The sequence below is a fragment of the Mesoplodon densirostris genome, chromosome 5 (assembly GCF_025265405.1).
Source record: "Mesoplodon densirostris isolate mMesDen1 chromosome 5, mMesDen1 primary haplotype, whole genome shotgun sequence".
Classification (NCBI taxonomy): domain Eukaryota; kingdom Metazoa; phylum Chordata; class Mammalia; order Artiodactyla; family Ziphiidae; genus Mesoplodon; species Mesoplodon densirostris.
In genome coordinates this window covers 6,091,916-6,114,814 of record NC_082665.1, presented here as the reverse complement: position 1 = coordinate 6,114,814, position 22,899 = coordinate 6,091,916, and the positions used below count along the sequence as shown (strand labels likewise).

At 40.7% G+C, this 22,899-nt stretch overlaps 1 protein-coding gene across 1 annotated transcript in view; it reads right to left on the bottom strand.

Moving 5' to 3' along the window:
- The window catches only part of LCA5L (lebercilin LCA5 like), a 39,234-nt gene that overhangs the window by 12,875 nt on the left and 3,460 nt on the right, over positions 1–22,899 (bottom strand). Inside the window, exons 3-4 of the mRNA XM_060099783.1 lie at positions 8,501–8,829; positions 1,650–2,164 (exon numbers count right to left, since the gene is read on the bottom strand). Coding sequence (XP_059955766.1) covers positions 1,650–2,164; positions 8,501–8,819 — 834 coding nt within the window. The 5' untranslated portion in view covers positions 8,820–8,829. The remainder of the gene's footprint in view (positions 1–1,649; positions 2,165–8,500; positions 8,830–22,899) is intronic.

Here is a 22,899-nt window from a genome sequence, read left to right as displayed (position 1 = left end):
CTAAGATGGATCCAATCCTACCTGAAAGGCCAAACGTTAGAAGTTTGGTACACTATTTACATGAATGAAAAATGAGGTGGCTCATTATTTCCTGTAGCTCCCATATCCATTTTATGTGAGAAAATTCTCTTTGAAAATAGAGCAGGGTTTCACCAAAAAAGAAATAACAGAAAAAAAAGTGGCTGAACGGAACTTGATATCTTATTATTATTTCAAGAGCATTGAAAATACTTGTCTCTCACCATTAGGGAATTAAACAGTAAATTACTTCCATTTGTGTTTATGTCCATAGAGACCAAAAACTATGTAATGTAAATCTAATGTAATGTAATGTAATGTAATGTAAATGTAAAATAGGCAGAATTCTCAATATGATCAGAGTGTTCTCCCAAATCATCCCTTGTAATGTAATCCCCAGGCTTTTGACCACCATACACCCTTGAGGAATATCTATCTATTCATTTCTAAAATTATTTAAATTCCTTTTCCCTATCTGTCCCCAGGAATATTACCTGGGGAGATTTTCTATTTCTAGGACATTAGAAATGTCTCAACAGACTGATGAGGGAGAGAACAAGGAGAGGGGTGGCGAGGAGATGCACTCAGGGTTTAGGGAAGTAGCCTTTTAAGAAGGCAGTTTGGAGTAGGGGCTTGCTTTCTAGGAGAGGCTTCCCACAACACAGCACAGCACAACCCCCTTCAGCGTGTGAACAAACTCCCCTGACCTCAGCAGCTGGACTGCCCGAGAGAACGGTCATTTCCAGATAAATGAGCCCAGCTGTAGCTGAGCAGAACCGCACCGGGCCTTCCTGGGACAGAACCCCTCACCCCACCCCCTGCAGTGTCCTCCACCTGCCTCTGGTCTGTAGAAAAGCTTTATCCTCTTAGGCCTTTCCTGAGTTCCAATGAGTAAATTTAATCAGAGAAATGAGAAAATGCAGAAGGAAAGGAAAATAGTCAAAAAGACAAAGTATAACAGTTTAAGCCATTAAACAAAGTAAAGGACCTTTAGTCCCTCCTCGGGGCCTACAGTTAATATTCTGAGCCATGTCCTGTGAGCTGTTCTGTAGATACTGAAACCCCATCAGGTGGGAGAAGTTAACTGCATGCTGCCCACCAGCACGGAGACCGCAGTCAGGTTGGAACCAGAAGGTTGATGACGCTGACTCCCGATGACCTCACCACCAACCAATCAGAAGAATGTCCACGAGGTGATCACACAGCCCACGTCCCCCCTCCCTCACCCTGTCATTAAAAACCTTTCCCTGAAAGCCATCAGGGAGTTTGGGCCTTTTGAGCACTAGCTGCCTGGACTCCTTGCTTGGTGTCTGCAGTAAACACCTTCCTTCACTACAGCCCGGTGTCAGTACGTTGGCTTTACTGTGCACGGGCGAGCGGACCCGAGTTAGGTTGGGTAACATAGCCACAGGACCTCTCGCTCAGTGCACAACAGAAGGAGCTGTTTCTCTCTCTCCTGTGCCCCTCCCCTTCCCCTTCCCCGCCCCCTCCCCATCAGACACCACCATCCGTGTGCTCTTGCTCAGCACAGCAGTTGGTAGTGCTTCATTCCACAGGCATATATGATGAATGCGCACCCTCTCTCTATTAACTTTGGAAACTTAATGTTTCTAGACCTCTGAAATACAGACCTGTATTTGTTTGTCATTTCCCTCCATTTTTGTTGTAAGAACAGACAATCTTTGAGTAAGCTCATCCCTCTCTGCAAGATTTTTGTCTTCAGAAAGTTTCTGCAGTGCCTGCAAGTCATCTTTAGTCTTCAACAGCTCGCTGTCTGTTTCTCTAAGTTTCATAGACACGGCTCTTTCCTTTCCCTGGGATTTCCTGAGTAGCTGCCTTAAATTTTTTACTTCGTTCTGATGTTTAACCACAGTTTGAGGTAGATTATTTTGTGAATTCTCATATTTTCCTATAGCTTTCAAGTGCTTAAGCTGGAGTTGTTTCAGAAATTGGTTTTCTATGACTGTGGCCTCCAGTTTGCAGTGTAGATCAGCTAATTCATTTTTCATTTCTTTAATCTTATGAAGCCTCGCTGAGAGTATGCGGTGAGCCATGGCATCTCGTCTCTGGGCAGCCACACTGATCTGAGAATTTAAAAATGGTGCATTCCAGTTGTGCTTTTTCTCCACCGAGATTTCCTTCTGGCCTGTGTAAGCAAATAATCCAGTTTGTTACTAGTAATGTATATATAGATATGTAGATATGTAAATATACAGGCGTGTGTAATACCCCCCACCCCCTGCCCTCACACATATACATACACACACGCAAACTAGAAGGGGAAGGAACTAACACTGAATGAATACCCATGCTTTAGGCTAGGTACTTTGTATTTAGGTATCTCATTTAATACAATCCTTTAACATCAGTAGCAGTCTGTTTTATAGCTGGAGATTATAAGTCATTTGTCAAAGGTTACATAACCACAAAGTAACATAAAATGAACTGAAAACCAGGTCTTCTATGACTCTAAAACCTGTACTTATTTCTATCATAAAAGGTATACTAAAAATCATAATACTCGATAACATTTACTAAGGGTTTACTGTATGTGAAACATCGAATTAAATGCTTTATGTAGATTATCTGACATAATTCTTCCAACAAAACGTTACAAGGCAATCAGAGTGTAACATTAGAGCCTAATGTTATATATATGATGATCTCATATATTTAAAAAGAACCTTAAAAAGCCATTAAACTGCTTAGAGTATTCATCTAAGGATTCCATCTCTCAATAAACCCAACACAACCAATTTTTCCTCTGTTACTTTTGGGTGAGCACTAAATTAACTACTTAGATGGTTTGTATTTGGGAGTCTATTTTGAGCAAAAGGCATCTAAACGATATTACATGAAGCTTATGTAACCGAATTCGAGTATGTCAAATGTATGTGTAACCTCATTGTATTACTATCCCATTTGGAAGATGAAAAAACTGTGCTGAGTGATGTCACTTATCAGTGGGCACACAGCTGGTAAGTGGTGAGACAGACTCACGTCTATGTACCTTTGTCCCTGCCCCATATGTATTGTATGTGCATCTGTATGATATTCATATGTGCATCCGTGTATGTAAATATATGTGTGTGTGCATGTGCACATATTAGTATATCTATACTCTGAGAAGATTGAAACTGGATTCTAGAATCTAAAAAAAATACGCTCCTCGGGCTTCCCTGGTGGCGCAGTGGCTGAGAGTCCCCCTGCCGATGCAGGGGACACGGGTTCGTGCCCCGGTCCGGGAAGATCCCACACGCCGCGGAGCGGCTGGGCCCGTGAGCCATGGCCGCTGAGCCTGGGCGTCCGGAGCCTGTGCTCCGCAACGGGAGAGGCCGCAACAGTGAGAGGCCCGCGTACCACAAAAAAACCCCCCAACCCCCCCCCCACACACAAAATGGTCCTCATCCTGGAGAGAGGAGGGCTCTTAGTGGCCCCTGTCACTGGAGTCCTAACCCTAAGCTATTGGCCAAGCGTGGACACATCATCTGAGACGTGGCTTAGCATGTTTGGTCTAGGTGGTGGGAAAGGCAGTTCTGCCTGTGATGGAAACAATGAGTCAAAAGAAACAGAAGATGCTTTCTGAGGATAAAGCATGTGAATCTTGAGCATGACAGACCACACAGATTTCACAGTGATCACAGGATCGGTATCAAATCAATAACCAATGGACTGTCTTTACAACTACACCGCCAGAGGTTTTTATTTTCCCACTGGGAACAATGTAGTAGGGGCTATGGTTGAATACTTGAGTATCTTGGAATAGACTTTTGAGCACACTGAAAACTGGGAAGCAGAGGTCAGACTCTAAGACACCTACTAGAAGGCCAGAGAAGAGGTGTCTGCGGTTGTATCAGGCCGGACACTCTTAATACCTTGGGCACTGGCTGGGGGAGTTCTAGACCCAGGCAGTGTGGATCAGGCTGGATGAAAACAGGGGTAGGTGAGGGCTCTCGGGCTCCACACCATGTCCAGCATGACTGAACTTGACCCCAGCTTGTAATGCCTTCCAGCTCTTGGGTGGTGTGACCGTGGAGGAGAAAGAGATTCTCCTGAGCCTGGAGGGATGAGGGGTGGTGGGTTCCGTGGGCACTGGAGGCTTGTGTCCCCACCTCACGCTGGACTCGAGTGATGGGAGGGCAGAGTCAGCATGAGTGGGGACTAAACCCCACGGGCATGGGGCACAGGCCAAGGCCCCAGGTCGAGATGTGCACCGAGGGCCTGGGTGCTTCGAAAACACGAGGTGTCAGCCTTTTAAAGATCACATGGGCCTAAACAAGAAACACAGACGTGATGAAAATGGAAGGGCCAGAGACCCTTCCCCAAATGTCCTTGTCTGTGTAAGGCCCCCCATACTCCCTTCACTCCCCAAACATGACTGAGATTCAATGTCTTATCTACCCTAGTGGGTGCACGTGAGAGAATGAACCAGATGGTTTTGCTTCAGAAAGGTAAATATCCCACTTGCATTTGAGTGACATAGAATAAATTCATACTATGTATGTCATGCATACTTGCATAATAATAAAGGTTAGGAAACTTGAAATAGGGTTTAATCCTTAAAGATATATCTCATTATCCTAACCTATACATAAGAATGGTAAAGCTTACAATTTCTGTCCCATTTCACACAATAAGGCAGATTTAGCTGAATGATTAAGCTACTCTTAAGATAACTAATTGTTAAGCCGCTAAGCTAAAACACTTAATTCACCAAAAACATGTACCTTTAAGTCCATGTTAGCCAAAAAGGGACTCTTCTCATTGCTTAAAAGTAGGCGTGCTTCCCACTACAAAGAGTGAACTGTGCTCTTTTTTTTATTTTTTTTTTGCGGTACGCGGGCCTCTCACTGCTGTGGCCTCTCCCGTTGCGGAGCACAGGCTCCGGACGCGCAGGCTCAGCGGCCATGGCTCACGGGCTCAGCCGCTCCGCGGCATGTGGGATCTTCCCAGACCGGAGCACGAACCCGTGTCCCCCGCATCGGCAGGCGGACTCTCAACCACTGCGCCACCAGGGAAGCCCAACTGTGCTCTTTTGAACAGACCTAAGGACAGCCCCGCACTCGCCTCTTCACTGGCTCCAGCCCGTCCATCGCCCCAGGTGCATCCTCACCCTCAGCCCCTCCTTTTAAAAGCACGATTGTCCTCTTGTCTCACTGCTGTACCCATGCTGTCTCTTCCCCCATTTTCCCTGGCCCCGTCGTGGCCCCGTCGTAGCCCCGTCTCCTGGTCACTCTCCTCTTTGGTCGCTCGGTCCCATTCCTTTCCCGAAGTCTTCCACACCCTCAATCTGGTTCTGGTCCTTAGCCTGAGCCACGTCCCTGCTGGCGCTGGCTCTGCCCTCTGCCGGGTTCTCTCTCTCTTCCAGGTCACCTTAAAAGACGTAGCTCACTTCCTTCAAGGACCAGGGTAAGAAGAGGTTCAAAGGCAGGCCTTTCCCCTTCCTGTTCTCCAGAGCCCTGGCATTAATGTTGGAGAGGGCATCCCCTCAACCTCACCGCAGGGCTTCCACCTTCCCCCGACTAAAGACAACAGGGCAAAAGCTGTCCAGAGCAATTGAATGCAGTAAAATAACTTTTTTTTGTATACCAGTTTTTGAATGACTATCACATATTTTAGCATTGTATTGACAAAACACATCAAGGAAGGACATATAATTGAAGGAATTCTGAAAGTACATTTTTCTACAAAAGGAAGAAATAACCATGTTTTGAAAATCAAATTATAGAAATATATTGCTCGCTCTTTACATTAATTTAAGTAAATCTCCAATATCTGACCAGAGCAAATATCCTATCATATTGAAGTCCTCTTTTTATCCCTACAATTTTTCTCTATGAAATGTTTTTCTGCTATAAAATTTGCTTTTCTAAGATGGGAATTGAAAATAATCTCTGATGTTACTATTCTTGAGTGAATTCTGGGTCTGTAGTGCTGGTTTCTGACCCAGGGTTACCAGCCCCTGAGAGTCAGAGGTCTACTTTTATATATGAGAAAGCTGAACAGAAATTGAACCTTCACTGGAGAACAGACTGCACTGGCTAAAACGTAACGCCTTTTTGCTTTGGGTTAGAATTACATTACCCCAGCATTAATTCATCAATTACTTGCTGATTAATTTTTTTTTGGCAAACACTTGCAAAACATGAGCTGGGAGAGAACAAAAGAACAAAAGAATAAACCAAGAGACACTTTTATCATTCTGTGACAAAGCTTGATGTTACAATGAGTGTTTTAAGGTCATCATACACCGGTACGAGGACCCTCAGGGACATATAATTTGGGTTAATGATGCAGCCAAGATTTACTTAAAATAATTTCAGAGTATTCATACACGAAAGCGTACCCAAGGGAGAGCAAGCCCTCCCTCGGATCATGGAATTTAGGTTCTAGTCCACTGAAGTGACAGTTCATTTAGGCCGCTCCCAATTTATGAATAGGTATCTTGCATAAAGGACACAATAAATATTTGTGGAATAAATAAATGAGGAATCAGTTTTTTTTTTTTTTTTCTTTGTGGTACGCGGGCCTCTCACTGTTGTGGCCTCTCCCGTTGCGGAGCACAGGCTCCGGACACGCAGGCCCAGTGGCCATGGCTCACGGGTCCCGCCGCTACGTGGCATGCGGGATCCTCCCGGACTGGGGCACGAACACGTATCCCCTGCATCGGCAGGCGGACTCTCAACCACTGCGCCACCAGGGAAGCCCGAGGAATCAGTTTTTAAAACTCAAATTATAAGGTGCTTAGAACTCAAAATGCAGTTCGTTTCTTGTAGAAATGGTTTTATAAATGCTAACTGCATTCTCACACAGTCCCACAAAAGCCCAGACTCCATGTAAGATGTAGTATATCGTTTGAGGATTTCTTGTCATAAACCCCTGGGGCCAAACTGTTTCTGAATTTTGGGGGGTTTATTCTTCGTGATGCATATATAGTATTTTCCAAAGTACGCCCAGTAGGGCTGGGGACATCACGCTTTGTTTTTGTAGTGAATATTTTTGTAGTGAAATTTATATGATTATATTTCACACAAAGTGAAATAAATAAAGATCAGTCTCATGTCAGTTCAAATCAGGTTTTTGTTGCCAAATCAGTGTTGGTGCCAAAGATATAAAAAACGTTTGGTTTTCAGAGTTTTGTAAATTTCAAATGTGGCTGAGGGAGTATGACTGTAGAGCCTGTCCGTGATGTATGTGCTTTTGTGATTATCTCTACAAATGCCCGAACAGACTTCCCATGACAGAGTCTTCTGCCCTGGGCCTTGCCAGGATGTGCGGGACTCCCACCTCTCCAGAGAAAGGGCTGTTAACCTTTCGAGAATCTGGATGAAAACTATGGGTCCTTCTCCCTAGAAAGTTCACAAACGCAAATAAATACACACAAACATGCAAAGGAGGGCTTCCCTGGTGGTGCAGTGGTTGGGAGTCCGCCTGCCGATGCAGGGGGCGCGGGTTCGTGCCCCGGTCCGGGAGGATCCCACATGCCGCGGAGCGGCTGGGCCCGTGGGCCATGGCCGCTGGGCCTGCGTGTCCAGAGCCTGTGCTCCGCTGCGGGAGAGGCCGCAGCGGTGAGAGGCCTGCGTACCACAAAAAAAAAAAAAAAAAAAGCAAAGGATTCCCTGGGGTTTGCAGATGTGGGTCTTGGACGAAGAATCCCTGCTCTATAGCTGGAAAGAAGGGCAATAGAAGATTCTAGGTCTTCACTGGGGGTCCCAGGCACAGCTGGTCATGGCAGGGTGGGGATGGGAGGCAGGTACTGGGTAAATGTGACACTACATGTGCTCCAGTTAGAGGAGGCTCTTAATTATTTTCCAGCTACTGACTGGGCAGTTCTGATGGTCACAGTGGAAAAAGAGTTCCAGCTATTTCTACATAGGGAATATTTATAAGCCTAGGATTGCCTGCCTGGGAATAATCACCGCCTGGGCAGGGGGCGGGGAGCGAAGAGGTCTAGGATGTTGCAAAGCTAATCCCAATTTGGATAGTTAGGAGCTGATGGAGTACTTTTAAAATCCACAAGGAAATGACATTATTAACAGCCCTTTGAACCATCCTTGTTTCTAAAGAGCATCTTTGCCAGTTTGCCTCACCAGGAAGATGGACGCGAAGACCATCTTCCTGGGGTGCTGAGACAGATATTTACATTTCACTGGTGACTGAGACCTTGGTTCTTCAGCTGAGATGAAAGGCAAGAGGCCAGTGAATTCCAAGTACTGTGGTATTCTGTAACAAGTCCACCTGTTAACTGAAAACGGCAAGAGGGCTAGGCTTTATGTTTTAAGCCTAACTTTCTGTTATTTTGTAATTATCCTTAATTTCTCTATTTCCCATTCCTTCTATGAAAATTCACTTATAATGTTTATAATTTACAATCTGGGAAAACAATAAAACTGAATATGGACCACTTCAGATAGTAGTGCATTAAATAACAATGTCATTATAACCAGAAGTTTGGTCTTGGTGGGGAAATTTTGCTTCTTACCTTTAGGTTGGGAGATTTTAAAAACATTATACTTTTTCTTCTCCTTTTTTTCTTTTACTACAGGCTTCTCTAAATAATTCTTTTTAGCCGTGGTTTCTGAACATTCAGAGAGAAAGTCTTCTGAATAATCGTCGTGAGAACTTGAACTACTGCAGGAACACTGAGATCTGCTGTAATCAACACTCTTGTCGGAATCGTTGCTGTTCCTGGGAAAACCTGGGCTGCTGCTCTGGCATTTTGCAGACCTCCTGCCGTTTTCTAAGGCCACACTGGGGAAATGTCCATCTAGATTTGTTTCTGTTAGATCAGCCAATGACATAGTAAACAACCTAATAGAAGAAAAGTATTTTTAGATTTATAGCTATTGACATTGAAGTGAACCTGTGCTTTAATATATTTAACTATAAATGAATAATTAGGAATACAAAACAACACGTTATTTTGAAGTATTTTCTGGAAAAATTTTCAGTTTGGTTTTTATATTTTTTTCTACCTAAAATGTAAGACTCCTGAGACTGGACTTTGGGGAGATTATATTCACAGGAAATATAAAGTTCACATCAGGTAACAACAATGACAACAATTTAAAAGTTAGTGAATTCCAGTCTCATTCTCTAAGGCTGGCTGTTTTTTATTTTTAATTGAAGTAGAGTTGACTTACAATGTTGTGTTAGTTTCAGGTGTACAGAAAAGTGATTCAGTCATACATATATACATATATATATATATATATATATATATATATATATATATATATATATACATGCTAGAACAAAAAAAGAATGCTTTAAGTTCCCAAACCAGTTCTATTCCTGAATCTTTCTGTAAGAACCACTTTGAGCTTCCTTAGACTCAGTCTGAACTGTGTTTGGCTTTGGGAAAGGGTGATCAGGCACTGTCTGGAAGATACGAAGCCCTCTCCACTGGTTATCAAGAGGCCAAAGTAGCACCTCACTCTTGTCTACCGGATGCTGAGGGTCACCTAACTGCAGACATTCATTCAGCTGGGAAAACAACCAGGTGATTCCTCCATGTGTAGTCAGTCACTTTTCCTTCCGTAGAGAGTGATAAAGAAGGGAGTGATCACGTACCTTTCTGAGGCTGTCTTTGGAACGCACACAGCGTGGCGGGCAGCTTCTAAGGGCCTCCGCTGACTCCCACTTCCTGGTATATAATCCCGTCCCCTCCAGTGTGACTCAGGTGTCGCTTCCCAGGTAAGGTAACTGAAGGATTCTGACTTCCTTCTTAATCACCCTCGCTTTTTCTCTCATTTGCTCACATTGATGGAAGCCAATTGCCGTATTGTAAGCTGACCCACGGGGAAGCACACGTGGCAGGAAACTGAGGCATAGATGCTTTCTAGAATGTGTATTTACTTAACTTTGAAAAAATCTATATAATACCATATTTTCTCTATCTCTAATCCATTAATTTTAATAAAATCATGATCTTATCAAAGTAATTTTTTGGAGCGGTGACCGACCACACTGTTGTTTTAAGCTGTTAAATTTTGGGGTGATTTGTTACACAGGTGTAGGTCACTCATACACTCAGATGTATCTTCCCAGAGTGGTTCAGTTTCCAAAAGAGTTACTTGGGCTTAACACAAATTATACCCACCAGAGAGAGAGAACATTTTTTTTTTTTTTTTAATTTATTTGGCTGTGTCAGGTCTTAGTTGCGGCTCACAGGCTTAGTTGCCTCGAGGCATGTGGAATCTTAGTTCCCAGGCCTGTGGGATCTTAGTTCCCAGGCCAGGGATCGAACCTGCGTCCCATGCATAGAAAGGCAGATTCTTAACCACTGGACCACAGGGAAGTCCCCCAAGAGAGAACATTTTTAGAATTCTGAAAGTCCCAGGACCCAGAACTGTTCTAAAATTTCTACCTATATAACTGGAATATGGGTTTGTTTGGGTTCACCTGTGAGAATTCCATTCTAATTCATGAAACTGAATCTGAGAGTCATCAGCAAAGTAAAACCAAGTTTGATTTTTGGCTATTCCTAGTCAGCATGTACCTTGAAAGCATATATCAAGCAGCTCTCTGGAATATTCAGTCTGTTAAATGGTAGTTTTCTCATTGATCTGTTAAAAATTGATAGAAGACTAGTATCAGGCCTATAACTACCTTTAAGTTGATTAAATTGTTGTAGAGTATATTTGTATTAATATAAGTAGGCTACACCACATTGTTATCAATAAAAAAAGTAAGCAGGCTCCACATATATGGATTTCTGATTATGTGGTGTATTATTTAAAAATCTAGGCTTTAAGCCAACCATCTAATGTTCTTTTTAATTAATTGATTAATTAATTAATTTAAAATGTTCAGTCAAAAGTCATTTATTTAGTGTCTACCAGGCACTGGGGTTAGGAAAAAGGCAAACTCTGCTTTCAAGGATTTGAAAATAAATTTAGTAATTATGTAATTAATGCTCACTATATAGTTAGCATACCAGTTTTTGATATCAAATTTATGATAGTGTATAGTTCAGATTTTTGGCACCATTTATATTTTATTTTATTTTTTTTAAATTTTTTAATTTTTATTTTTTTCTTTTTGCGGTATGCGGGCCTCTCACTGTTGTGGCCTCTCCCGTTGCGGAGCACAGGCTCCGGATGCGCAGGCCCAGCGGCCACGGCTCACGGGCCCAGCCGCTCCGCGGCACATGGGATCCTTCCAGACCGGGGCACGAACCCGTATCCCCTGCATCGGCAGGCGGACTCTCAACCACTGCGCCACCAGGGAGGCCCACCATTTATATTTTAAACAATTAGTGTTTACAGTATAGCAGTGCCCATTTAATTGCACTTGAAGCATGATTTCACTATATTGCTATCATTATAGAGTTTATAGTAGTTTCTTTGCTGTTGTGTATGACTCAGGAATACAACCCACAGTTAAAAACCTAATGGAAAAATGTGACCCTGTTGATGATATGTTTTTTCTGGAATGCACCATGGTGAAAAGGGGTGGCTGCTTATAAATACAGTAAGTTTGTATATCACATTCATTTAATTATAGAATGAGAAATGAGAATGTTCAAGATCGAGGTATACATCTGAATAATTCTGAATACTACAATGTTGTGTAGTTGCCTTCAATTCTGCTTTTACAACGAGGTGGACCAAAAACTAAACACATGCAAAAATGTTTTAAAATGAATTAATGAGTACCTGCCGTTCTTTACCAAATGTTCCTAAGATGTATGAAAAATCAACTTTATGTCCTGAGTGGAGGGTTCTTCACACTGTAATATTTAAGAAGTTTCCAGGGTAGTGTTTTCTGACATTCTTTGGTCTCTTTCTAAGAAAATAATATATTTCAGGGACGTCCCTGGTGGCTCAGTGGGTTAAGAATCCGCCTGCCAATGCAGGGGACATGGGTTCAAGCCCTCATCTGGGAAGATCCCACATGCCTTGGAGCAACTAAGCCCAGTGTGCCACAACTACTGAGCCTGCACTCTAGAGCCTGTGAGCCACAACTACTGAGCCCGTAAGCCACAACTACCGAAGCCCATGTGCCTAGAGCCCGTGCTCCACAACAAGAGAAGCCACTGCAATGGGAAGCCCGCGCACCACAACGAAGAGTAGCCCCCGCTCGCCACAAATAGAGAAAGCCCGCGTGCAGCAACGAAGACCCAATGCAGCCAAAATTAAATAAACATAAATAAATTTATACTAAAAAAAGGAAAATAATACATTTCAAGAAACCTAGAATGATATTACAAAAGGCAAATGTTAAGAGCTCATCAATAAACATTTATATAATAGGAAGTTAAAAGTTTTGAACCAGTATTAATTTATATATATTCATTTGCATATGGATTGCTTTATACTTCACACACTATAAGGCTTTCTCTCTATCAAAGTGAATCAGTTATTAGCAGTTGATTGGGAAATTCTTGGTTGTAGTTATCAAACAGTCCTGCAGAAATAAGATTTGAAGGGGCCACAGCAGAGCAGTGTGTCTCAAAATTTGGGGCACAAAACAAAAGATCGTGTGGCCCACCTGCCTGTTCTTTCTTTCTAATAAAAATTTGAACATGAATAATGAAAGTTTTTGGATTATGTGTTACTTGACTGAAAGCAACAGGTACTACTGGTGGGCACTGGATCTTATCTTAGAAGCACTGATATTGATAGACTTTAGTATTATGTACTGAAATGTATCCTTCTGACTCAACAATCTGTCTCACAAATTGTCAGATTCTTGGCTTTTATTACAACCAGAAAATCCTAATTCTTAAAGGTAAATATTCTGTAGTGAAGTTATAATTAATTTATAGGGACCATTTAGTTTTCAAAAAGTGGTTACGGCTATGTTTCCCAACCCAAATTATTGTGTGGGTAGGTAACTGTATTCTTTTTTTTAAATAATTTTTAATTAATTAATTTATTTATTTTTGCTGTGTTGGGTCTTTGTTTCTGTGCGAGGGCTTTCTCTAGTTGCGGCAAGCGGGGGCCACTCTTCATCGCAGTGCGCGGGCCTCTCACTATCGCGGCCTCTCCTGTTGCGGAGCACAGGCTCCAGACGCGCAGGCTCAGTAGTTGTGGCTCACGGGCCTAGTTGCTCCGCGGCATGTGGGATCCTCCCAGACCAGGGCTCGAACCCGTGTCCCCTGCATTAGCAGGCAGACTCTCAACCACTGCGCCACCACGGAAGCCCCGGTAACTGTATTCTTAACTGTATTCTCAGTCCTGCTTCGTGGGAAACGGTAGCTTGACTTACAAGTTTTCCCTCTTTTCTCACCCATTCTCAACACTTCCTATTCTCTTTCCCACTTTATATTTCCTCTTAGAACATATCACTAGTCTAATTTCATACATATTTTACTTATTCATCTGATTTGTTGCCCGACTTCTCAATTAAATTGTATGCTTCATAATGGCAGTATTTTTGACTGTTTTGTCTACTGCTGTATCCCCTGTGCCTAGAGGAGTTCCTGGAAAATAATGTGTTCAATAAAGATTGACTAAATAAATGAATGTTCAGGGTGCCTCTATGCTTCTTAAGTCCTTTCTCCATATCCATTACTCCTGAAAAACTTCTCACTAGTGTTGACCCAACACAAAATGCCCTAAATGAATGCTTTCCCAATATGATAAAGAAATATTATAATACATATCTCAAAATAAAAGCTAATCTCATGCTTAACAGTGAACCATTAATTTACATTGCTGTAAGGATTTAGATAAAGATACCAATGATCACTTCTGCTAATTAATATTGCTCTGGAGGTACTAGCCAATGAAATTAGACATGAGAAAGAAATAACATGTATAAATATTGGAAAAGAAAAGGCAAATCATTTATTATGTGCAGGTAACATGATTTTAAACTTATAAAACCCCATACAACAGTATCAAATAAAGGGAATTCAATAAAACTATTGGCTATTAAATGGCTATAAAAATCAATCTTTTCTATATGTTAAATGAAATGACTTGGAAAATAGATGAAAAGATCCCACTTACTATATATCAGCTAAAATTTTAAAACATCTGATACAGGTTTAATACAAATAATATGAAAAAACTTTTAAACTACTGAAAGAAATAAAAGAAGATTTATGTGAGTGGAAAGACATATAGTGTTCTTATATAAGAAGGACCAAGGTGATAAAGGTGTAAATTCTCCCTAATTTAATGTACATAATCACAGTATTCCTAGTAAAAATGTCAAGAGTAATTTTTTTGGAAATTTGACAAGATCATACTAAATTCATATAATTATGAATATGAAAAATACATGAGAACAAAAGGAGTTAAAAAAAATGATGAGAAGGAACTACCTCTATCAGATATTGTGATATAAAGCTACAGTCATTAAAAGAACCTGATAATAGTGCTTGAATAGACAGAGCAATATAATGTAATAAAGAGTTCAGAAACAGAAACAAATACATATGGAAACCTAGTATAAGGTAAAGGTGGAGAAAAGCAGACTTTCAAGAAATGATGGTGTGGGGCAACAGGCTAGACATCTGTCTGGAAATCAGAACAAAAGTGTTCTTATTACATTTCTTACACTTAAATATTAGATGAATTAAAAATGTAAATGTTAAAAACAAATCTTAAAAGAAAACATGGAGTGTGGTAAGAAATAAAGCTCACAAACCACAAAGGAAACAATTAGTAAAAATGGCTGCATAAAATTTTTAAAAAGTTTTTTATTCAGGTATAGTTGATTTACAATATTATATGTTTCATGTGTACAACATAGTGATTCTCACAATTTTTAAAGGTTATACTCCATTTATAGTTATTATAAATTTTTGGCTATATTCCCTGTGCTGTACAATATAGCCTTGTAGGTTATTTATTTTATACATCATAATTTGTACTTATCACCTACCCCTCACTTGTCCCTTCTCCACTCCCTCTCCTCACTCATAACCACTAGTTTGTTCTCTATATCTGTGAGTCTGTTTCTTTTATCTTACATTTACTAGTTTATTTTTTAGATTCCACATATAAGTGATACCATACAATATTTGTCTTTCTCTAATTTTACTTAGCATAAAAACCTCCAAGTCCATCCATGTTGCTGCAAATGGCAATATTTCATTCTTTTTTATGACTAAGTAGTATTCCATGTATATGCATATGTGTGCGTGTGTCTGTGTGTGTGTGTATACACACACATATATACCACATCTTCTTTATCCATTCATTTGGTAATGGACACTTAAGTTGCATCCAAATCTTGGCTATTGTACATAATGCTGCTATGAACATTGTGGTGCATATATGTTTTTGAATGTATGTTTTCATTCTCTTCAGATATATACCCAGGAGTAGAATTGCTGGGTCATGTGGTAGTTCTATTTTTTGTTTTTTGAGGAAATTCCACACTGTTTTCCACAGTGGCTGCACCAACCTGCATTTTTATCAGCCGTGCACAAGGGTTCCCTTTCCTCCACATCCTCCCCAACATTTGTTATTTATGGTCTTTTTGGTCATAGCCATTCTAACAGGCATGAGGTGATATCTCATTGTGGTTTCGATTTGCATTTCTCAGATGATTAATGATGTTGAGCATCTTTCATGTGCCTTTTGGCCATTTGTATATCTCCTTTGAAGAAATGTCTATTCAGATCTTTTGCCCACTTTTAAATGAGGTTGTTTGTTTTTCTGACATTGAGTTGTATGACCTGTTTATATATTTTGGATATTAACCCCTTATAGGTTATATCATTTGCATATATTTTCTTCCAGTCCATAGGTTGTCTTCTTGTTTTGTCAGTGGCTTCCCTGGCTGTGCATAAGCTTTTAAGTTTAATTAGGTCCCGCTTATTTATTCTTGTTTTTGTTTCCTTTGCCTTAGGAGACAGATCAAAAAAAATATTGCTACAATTTATGTCAGAGTGTCCTACCTGGACTTCTTGGTGGTCCAGTAGTTAAGACTCCGCACTTCCTACAGGGGGGCGTAGATTTGATCCCTGGTCCGGGAACTAAGATCTCACATGCTGCATGGTGCGGTCAAAAAAAGAAAAGCATCCCACCTATGTTTTCTTCTAGGAGTTTTATGGTTTCCAGTCTTGCATTTAGGTCTTTAATCCATTTTGAGTTTATTTTTATTATTTTTTTAAAGATTTATTTGTTATTTATTTATTTATTTGGCTGTGTTGGGTCTTAGTTGTGGCACATGGGATTTTCATCGACGCATGCAGGATCTTTCATTGCAGCATACAGGCCTCTCTCTAGGTGTGGCATGTGGGTTTTCTCTTCTCTAGTTGTGGTGCGCAGGCTCCAGAGCACGTGGGCTCTGTAGTTTGTGGCACGCAATTTCTCTAGTTGAGTTGTGTGGGCTCAGTAGTTATGGTGCCTGGGCTTAGTTGCCCTGGGGCATGTGGGATCTTGGTTCCCTAACCAGGGATCAAACCCATGTCTCCTGCATTGGAAGGCGGGTTCTTTACCACTGGACCACCAGGGAAGTCCCTTGAGTTTATTTATTTATTTATTTTTAAAATTTTATTTATTTTTTTAATACAGCAGGTTCTTATTACTTCTCTGTTTTATACATATTAGTGTACCCTTGAGTTTATTCTTGTATATGGTGTTAGAATATGTTGTAATTTCATTCTTTTTCATGGAGCAGTCCAGTTTTCCCAGCACTACTTATTGAAGAGGCTGTCTTTTCTCCATGGTATGTTCTTGCCTCCTCTGTCTTAGATTAGTTGACCATAAGTGCATGGTTTTATTTCTGGGCTCTCTATTCTGTTCCATTTACCTATGTGGCTGTTTTTGTGCCAGTACCATACTGTTTTGATTAATGTAGCTTTGTAGTATATCTGAAGTCAGGGAGTGTGATACCACCAGCTCTGTTCTTTCTCAAGATTGTTTTGGGTATTTGGGGTCTTTTGTGCCTCCATACAAATTTTAAAATTATTTGTTCTAGTTCTGTAAAAAGTGTCCTTGGTATTTTGCTAGGGATTGCATTGAATCTGTAGATTGCCTTTGGTAGGATGGTTACTTTGACAATATTAATTCTTCCAATCCATGAACACAGTATATCTTTCCATCTGTTTGTGTCATCTTCAGTATATTTAATTAGTGTCTTATAGTTTTCCAAGTACAGGTCTTCTACCTCCTTAGGTAGGTTTACCCCTAGGTATTTTATTCTTTTTAATGTGATGGTAAATGGGACTGTTTCCTTAATTTCTCTTTTTGATAGCTTGTTGCTAGTGTATAGAAATGCAACAGATTTCTGTATATTAATTTTGTATCCTTCCACTTTATTGATCGATGAGTTCCAGGAGTTTTTTGGTGGTGTCTTTAGGATTTTCTTTTTTTTTTTTTTTTTTTTTTTTTTGCGGTACGCGGGCCTCTCACTGCTGTGGCCTCTCCCGCCGCGGAGCACAGGCTCCGGATGCGCAGGCCCAGCGGCCATGGCTCACGGGCCCAGCCGCTCCGCGGCATATGGGATCCTCCCAGACCGGGGCACAAACCCGTATCCCCTGCATCGGCAGGCGGACCCTCAACCACTGCGCCACCAGGGAGGCCCTAGGATTTTCTATGTATAGTATCATGTCATCTGCAAACAGTGACAGTTTTACTCCTTCCTTTCCAATTTGGATTCCTTTTATTTCTTTTTCTTGTCTGAGTGCTGTGGTTAGGACTTCTAACACTATGTTGAATAAAAGTGGCGAGAGTGGGCATCCTTGTCTGGTTCCTGATCTTAGGGGAAATGCTTTCAGCTTTTCATCATTGAGTATGATGTTAGCTGTGAACTGTATATATATATATATATATATATATATATATATGGCATTTATTATGTCATATATAGCATTTATTATGTTGGGTCTCTATACTCACTCTCTGGAGGTTTTTTTTGTGATCATAAATGGATGTTAGCTTTTGTCAAAAGCTTTTTCTGCATCTACTAAGATGGTCATATGGTATTTATTCTTCAATTTGTTAATGGGGTGTATCACATTGATTGATTTGCAGATATTGAATCATCCTTGAATCCCTGGGGTAAATCCTGCTTGATAATGGTGTATGACCCTTTTAATGTATTGTTGGATTTGGTTTGCTAATATTTTGTTGAGCATTTTTGCATCTATGTTCATCAGTGATACTGGCCTATAATTTTTTTTTTTTGGTGATATCTTTGTCTGGTTTTGGTATCAGGGTGATGCTGGCCTTGTAAAATGAGTTCAGAAATATTCCTTCTTCTGCAATTTTTTTGGAATAGTTTGAGAAGGATAGGTGTTAACTCTTCTCTAATGTTTGGTAGAATTCACCTGTGAAGCCATCTGGTCCTGGACTTTAGTTTGTTGAAAATTAAAAAAAAATTATTATTTCTGATTACATTTCATTACTAATGAAATTGTAATTGGTCTGTTCATATTTTCTATTTCTTCCTGGTTCAGTCTTGGGAAACTGTACATTTCTAGGAATTTGTCCATTTCTTCTAGGTTGTACATTTTATTGGGATATAGTTGGTTGTAGTAATCTTTTATGATCCTTTGTTTTTCTGTGGTGTCGGTTGTAACTTCTTTTTCATTTCTGATTTTATTGATTCGGGCCCTCTTTTTTTTTTTTTTTCTGATGAGTCTGGCTAAAGTTTTATCAATTTTGTATACCTTTTCAGAGAACCAGCTCTTAGTTTCATTGATCTTTTCTATTGTTTTTCTGGTCTCTATTTCTGCTCTGATCTTAATGATTTCTTTCCTTCTACTAACTTTGGGTCTTGTTTGTTCTTCTTGCTCTAGTTCCTTTAGATGTAAGGTTAGGTTGTTTATATGAGATTTTCTTGTTTCCTGAGGTAAGCTTGTACTGCTATAAGCTTCCCTCTTAGAACTGCTTTTGCTGCATCCCATGGATTTTGGATCCTTGCTTTCATTTGTCTCCAGGTATTTTTTATATCTGATTTGATTTCTTCAGTGATCCACTGGTTGTTTAGTAGCATATTATTTAGCCTCCATGTGTTTGTTTTTTTGCCGTCTTTTTTTTCCCTTGCAGTTGAGTTCTAGTCTCATAGCATTGCAGTCAGAAAAGATGCTTGATATATTTCAATATCCTTAAATTTACTGAGACTTGTTTTGTAGCCTAGTATGTAATCTGTCCTGAAGAATGTTCCATGTGCACGTGAAAAGAATGTGTATTCTGCTGCTTTTGGATGGAAAAAGCACCCCCCCAAAAAATATATCTATCTATAAATATATGTGTGTTCTAATATGTTATTTAAAGCCAGAATTTCCTTATTGATTTTCTGTCTGGATGATCTGTCCATCAATGTAAGTGGAGTGTTAAAGTCCCCTATTATTATTGTGTTGATGTCAATTTCTCCCTTTATTTCTGTTATGTATTTAAGTGCTCCTATTTTGGATGCATATGTAAAAATTTAAAACTTCTCTATAACAAAAAAAAAATCATAAAATTAAAAGGCACTTCAGAAACTGAGAAAACTATTTTCAACACATATGACAAAGAGCTAATTCCTTAACTTACAAAGAACTCTTATGATACTCCATAAGTAAAATGGGCAAAGGGTATGAACACATTACAGAACAAGCACATTACAGCAACATAGACAACCAAAAATATATATAAAATGTATTTCAAACTTGCTCTTAATTAATGAAATGCCAATGAAAAGAATTAGATTCCAGTTTCACCTATCAGAATGGCAAAAATTAAAAAATTGGATGAAACATTGTTATTGTACCCATGATTAATAGTAATGATGATACTGCATAGTTGTTTAAAAAATCAGACTGAAATATATCTCTGTATGTGTGGATATGCAAAGATCTCCAAGTCATGTTCCTAATCATTGTCTACATATTGCTCATCACCTGCCATAAAGAAAGGAGTTAAAATCCTAGTTTTAAGATTTAAGCCATATTTGGCACTGTGTTAGGCTGAATACTGCCCCCTGCGCTGAAGGATGTCCACATCTTAATCCCTAGAAACTGTGAATCCCCAGGACTATGAACACAATGAGATAACTGCATAGAGCAAAAGGAACTTTGCAGATGACCACTTGAAGGATATTGATTGAGGTGGGGAGATGATCCTGAATTATCCTGGTTTATCCATGTGGGCCTGATACAATTACAAAAACCTTTATAAGAGGTACACAGGGGGAGTCAGTCAGAAGATAGCAGTGTGATGAGGGAGGAAGAGGCAGAGACAGGTGTTTCCCTGCTGGCTCTGAGGGCGGAGGAAGGGGGTCGCAGGCCAAATACTGGCTGTTCTAGAAGCTGTTAAGAGGCAAGGGAATGGATTCTCCCCTGGAGTCCCTGGAAGGGACCAACCCTGCTGATATCTTAAGTTTTAGCCTTATGAGACTCACTTCAGACTTCTGACCTCCAGAACTATAAGAGAATAAATCTGTGTTGTTTTAAGCCAGAGTTTGTGGTATGTGTTAGAGCAGCAACAGGAGACTAATAGAAGTTATCATGAAAAACATCATAAATCAAAATGAGACTAAAAGCAGGCTATTAACATGTAAATGAAACGTATACTATTATCAACTTCAAGAAGTCAATGAAGAGGATGACTTCACGTGCTTTGGGGAAATAACGCTCTCAAAACCGTCTTGCTATACCTTGTCTGGACTACACCTAGGAGAAAGATCACCAACTCTGGGGAGCTGGTGGGATGGTTTTGGAAGAACTAGCTGGAGAAATGAGCAAACTCTCTCATCAAACACTCAGGATGGGGATTTTAAAGAGCAAGAAGGCTGGCCCTTGCGCAGGGGCGTCGGTGGAGGCATGCCCAGAGGCTGAGAGGGCTGGGTGGGGAGGAGAAGTGTGGGGGTGTGGGTGACAAAAGGTGACAGGTAGTGGCAAGATCAGGAAATTAATTACACAGAGCAAACAAGATAATTGAGGAAATAAATAAATATATTTAGAATCATAGAAGACAAGTTTATTTCTGCCTGAAAGGGTTTTATTTACATAGAAAGGGGGACGTCTAGAAATAACTCTGAGGTGTTCGATTAGAATAGGGAATATTGGGCTAATATATATATACACACATACACGAGGATAGCTAGTTACCAATCTATGTGCATATATGTGCATGCGTGCGCGTGTGTGTGTGTGTGTGTGTGCATGTGTGGGGGGGTAATTTTCCTAACTGCTGAAGGCCTAGAAGCAATGACACCCTGGTAACAATGAGGACACTGAGCATCATTCGCCACTAAATACCATTCTCTACTAAAGGGAATCAGGGTTCCTCAGAGAAATGGATGATTCCAGGCTTGGGGCAGGCAAAGTACAAGATAATGCTGGTATGTGAAAAAGGAAGGACACAGAAGCCAACTTGAAGTTTTCACTGATCAAATCTAGGACAATTTGAGCGTCAAAATAAATAAGAATGAAATAAGATGACAACCTATTAAATAAGATAGGAATCCATGAGTCCATACTAATACAAATGAATAAATAAATAGAGAAAGGAAGAGAAAGCTCTTCCTTATGGTAGAATGACAGCTAATAAATGTACAAGGAATGGCTGAAAGGGACAATGACTGTTTGATGGCTATCAGAGAGGTAGTTGAAACAGGCAGGACTTGACAGTGGATGCTAAAGGCCAGTGAACATAAGTCTGATAAGGAAAAGGATCTGGCATAATACTAATCAAATACAAAGGGAAAGAGGGTGGCTTTGTGGAGAAACCTGGCAGATATCTTGACCATCAATGGGTCAGCAAGGCCTGCACCACCAGTGGGACAGGTGGACCTCATGTGCCTCCCGGAAACTGAGAAGAGCACAGGGTCATTCCTGTGGTCTCCCTGCCAGGATCAGGCCTGAGTCAGGTCAGGGGGAGACACCGACCAGACCCAGGTTGAGGGTCTTCCTACAGAACAAAAGGCCTGAACTCTTTGACTTAAAGTTCAGCAGAATGTTAAATGACCAGAAAAGCTCTTCCCTTAGCTTATAAAAATAGTTATAAAAATAGGCAAGATGATCACATACCTCAAGGCTTTCAAGAACACGATTTCTAACACTGTGTCCACTTTTAAGATGATGTGTCCCAATTTTTGGCTTCAGAAATGTGGTTGCTCTAATATTGAAGAAAGGAAGTTTAAGAATGAACACTGGGGGACTTCCCTGGTGGCGCAGTGGTTAAGAATCTGCCTGCCAATGCAGGAGACATGGGTTCGATCCCTGGTCTGGGAAGATCCCACATGCCATGGAGCAGCTAAGTCCGTGCGCCATAACTACTGAGCCTGTGCTCTAGAGCCCGCGAGCCACAACTACTGAAGCCCATGAGCCACAAGTACTGAAGCCCGCGTGCCTAGAGCCCGTGCTCCGCAACAAGAGAAGCCACCGCAATGAGAAGCCCACACACCGCAAGGAAGAGTAGCCCCTGCTCTCCACAACTAGGGAAAACCCACACGCAGCAACGAAGACCCAATGCAGCCGAAAAAAAAAAGAATGAACACTGGAATTAAGAGAGGAAGTATTGCTACAGAAGGAAAAAGGCTTGTGTGGCGAGACGTCTGAGTTATAGTTCCAGCTCTGCCAGTACTAGCTAGCTGCCTGGCCTCAATGGTTTAATGTACGAAATTTGCTGTTTTCAATGTCGTTTAAGGTTTAGTCCGGCATGAAAGTCCATCAATTAAATATACCTATATACATCAGAAATCTCAGGCATTATTGGATAACATGGAATTGTGCCATTCAAGGTTTGGATGGTTATAGACAAGTTATGTAGGTTTTGGTTATTTAACAATTTTATATATTTAATTGGGTTTTGACAAAGAGCTCAAATTCATCACCCGACTCAGCTTCCCAAGACAGCGCCTTCAGGGTTAGAAGCTGTGCCTCTCTGCTCCCACCAGGTGGCGGCAAATGCAGCTACTGCATGGGCTACAGGAAGAGCCCACGCTCTAGGGCTACATTCACAGACGCGTCAACTTTTAGCTCCC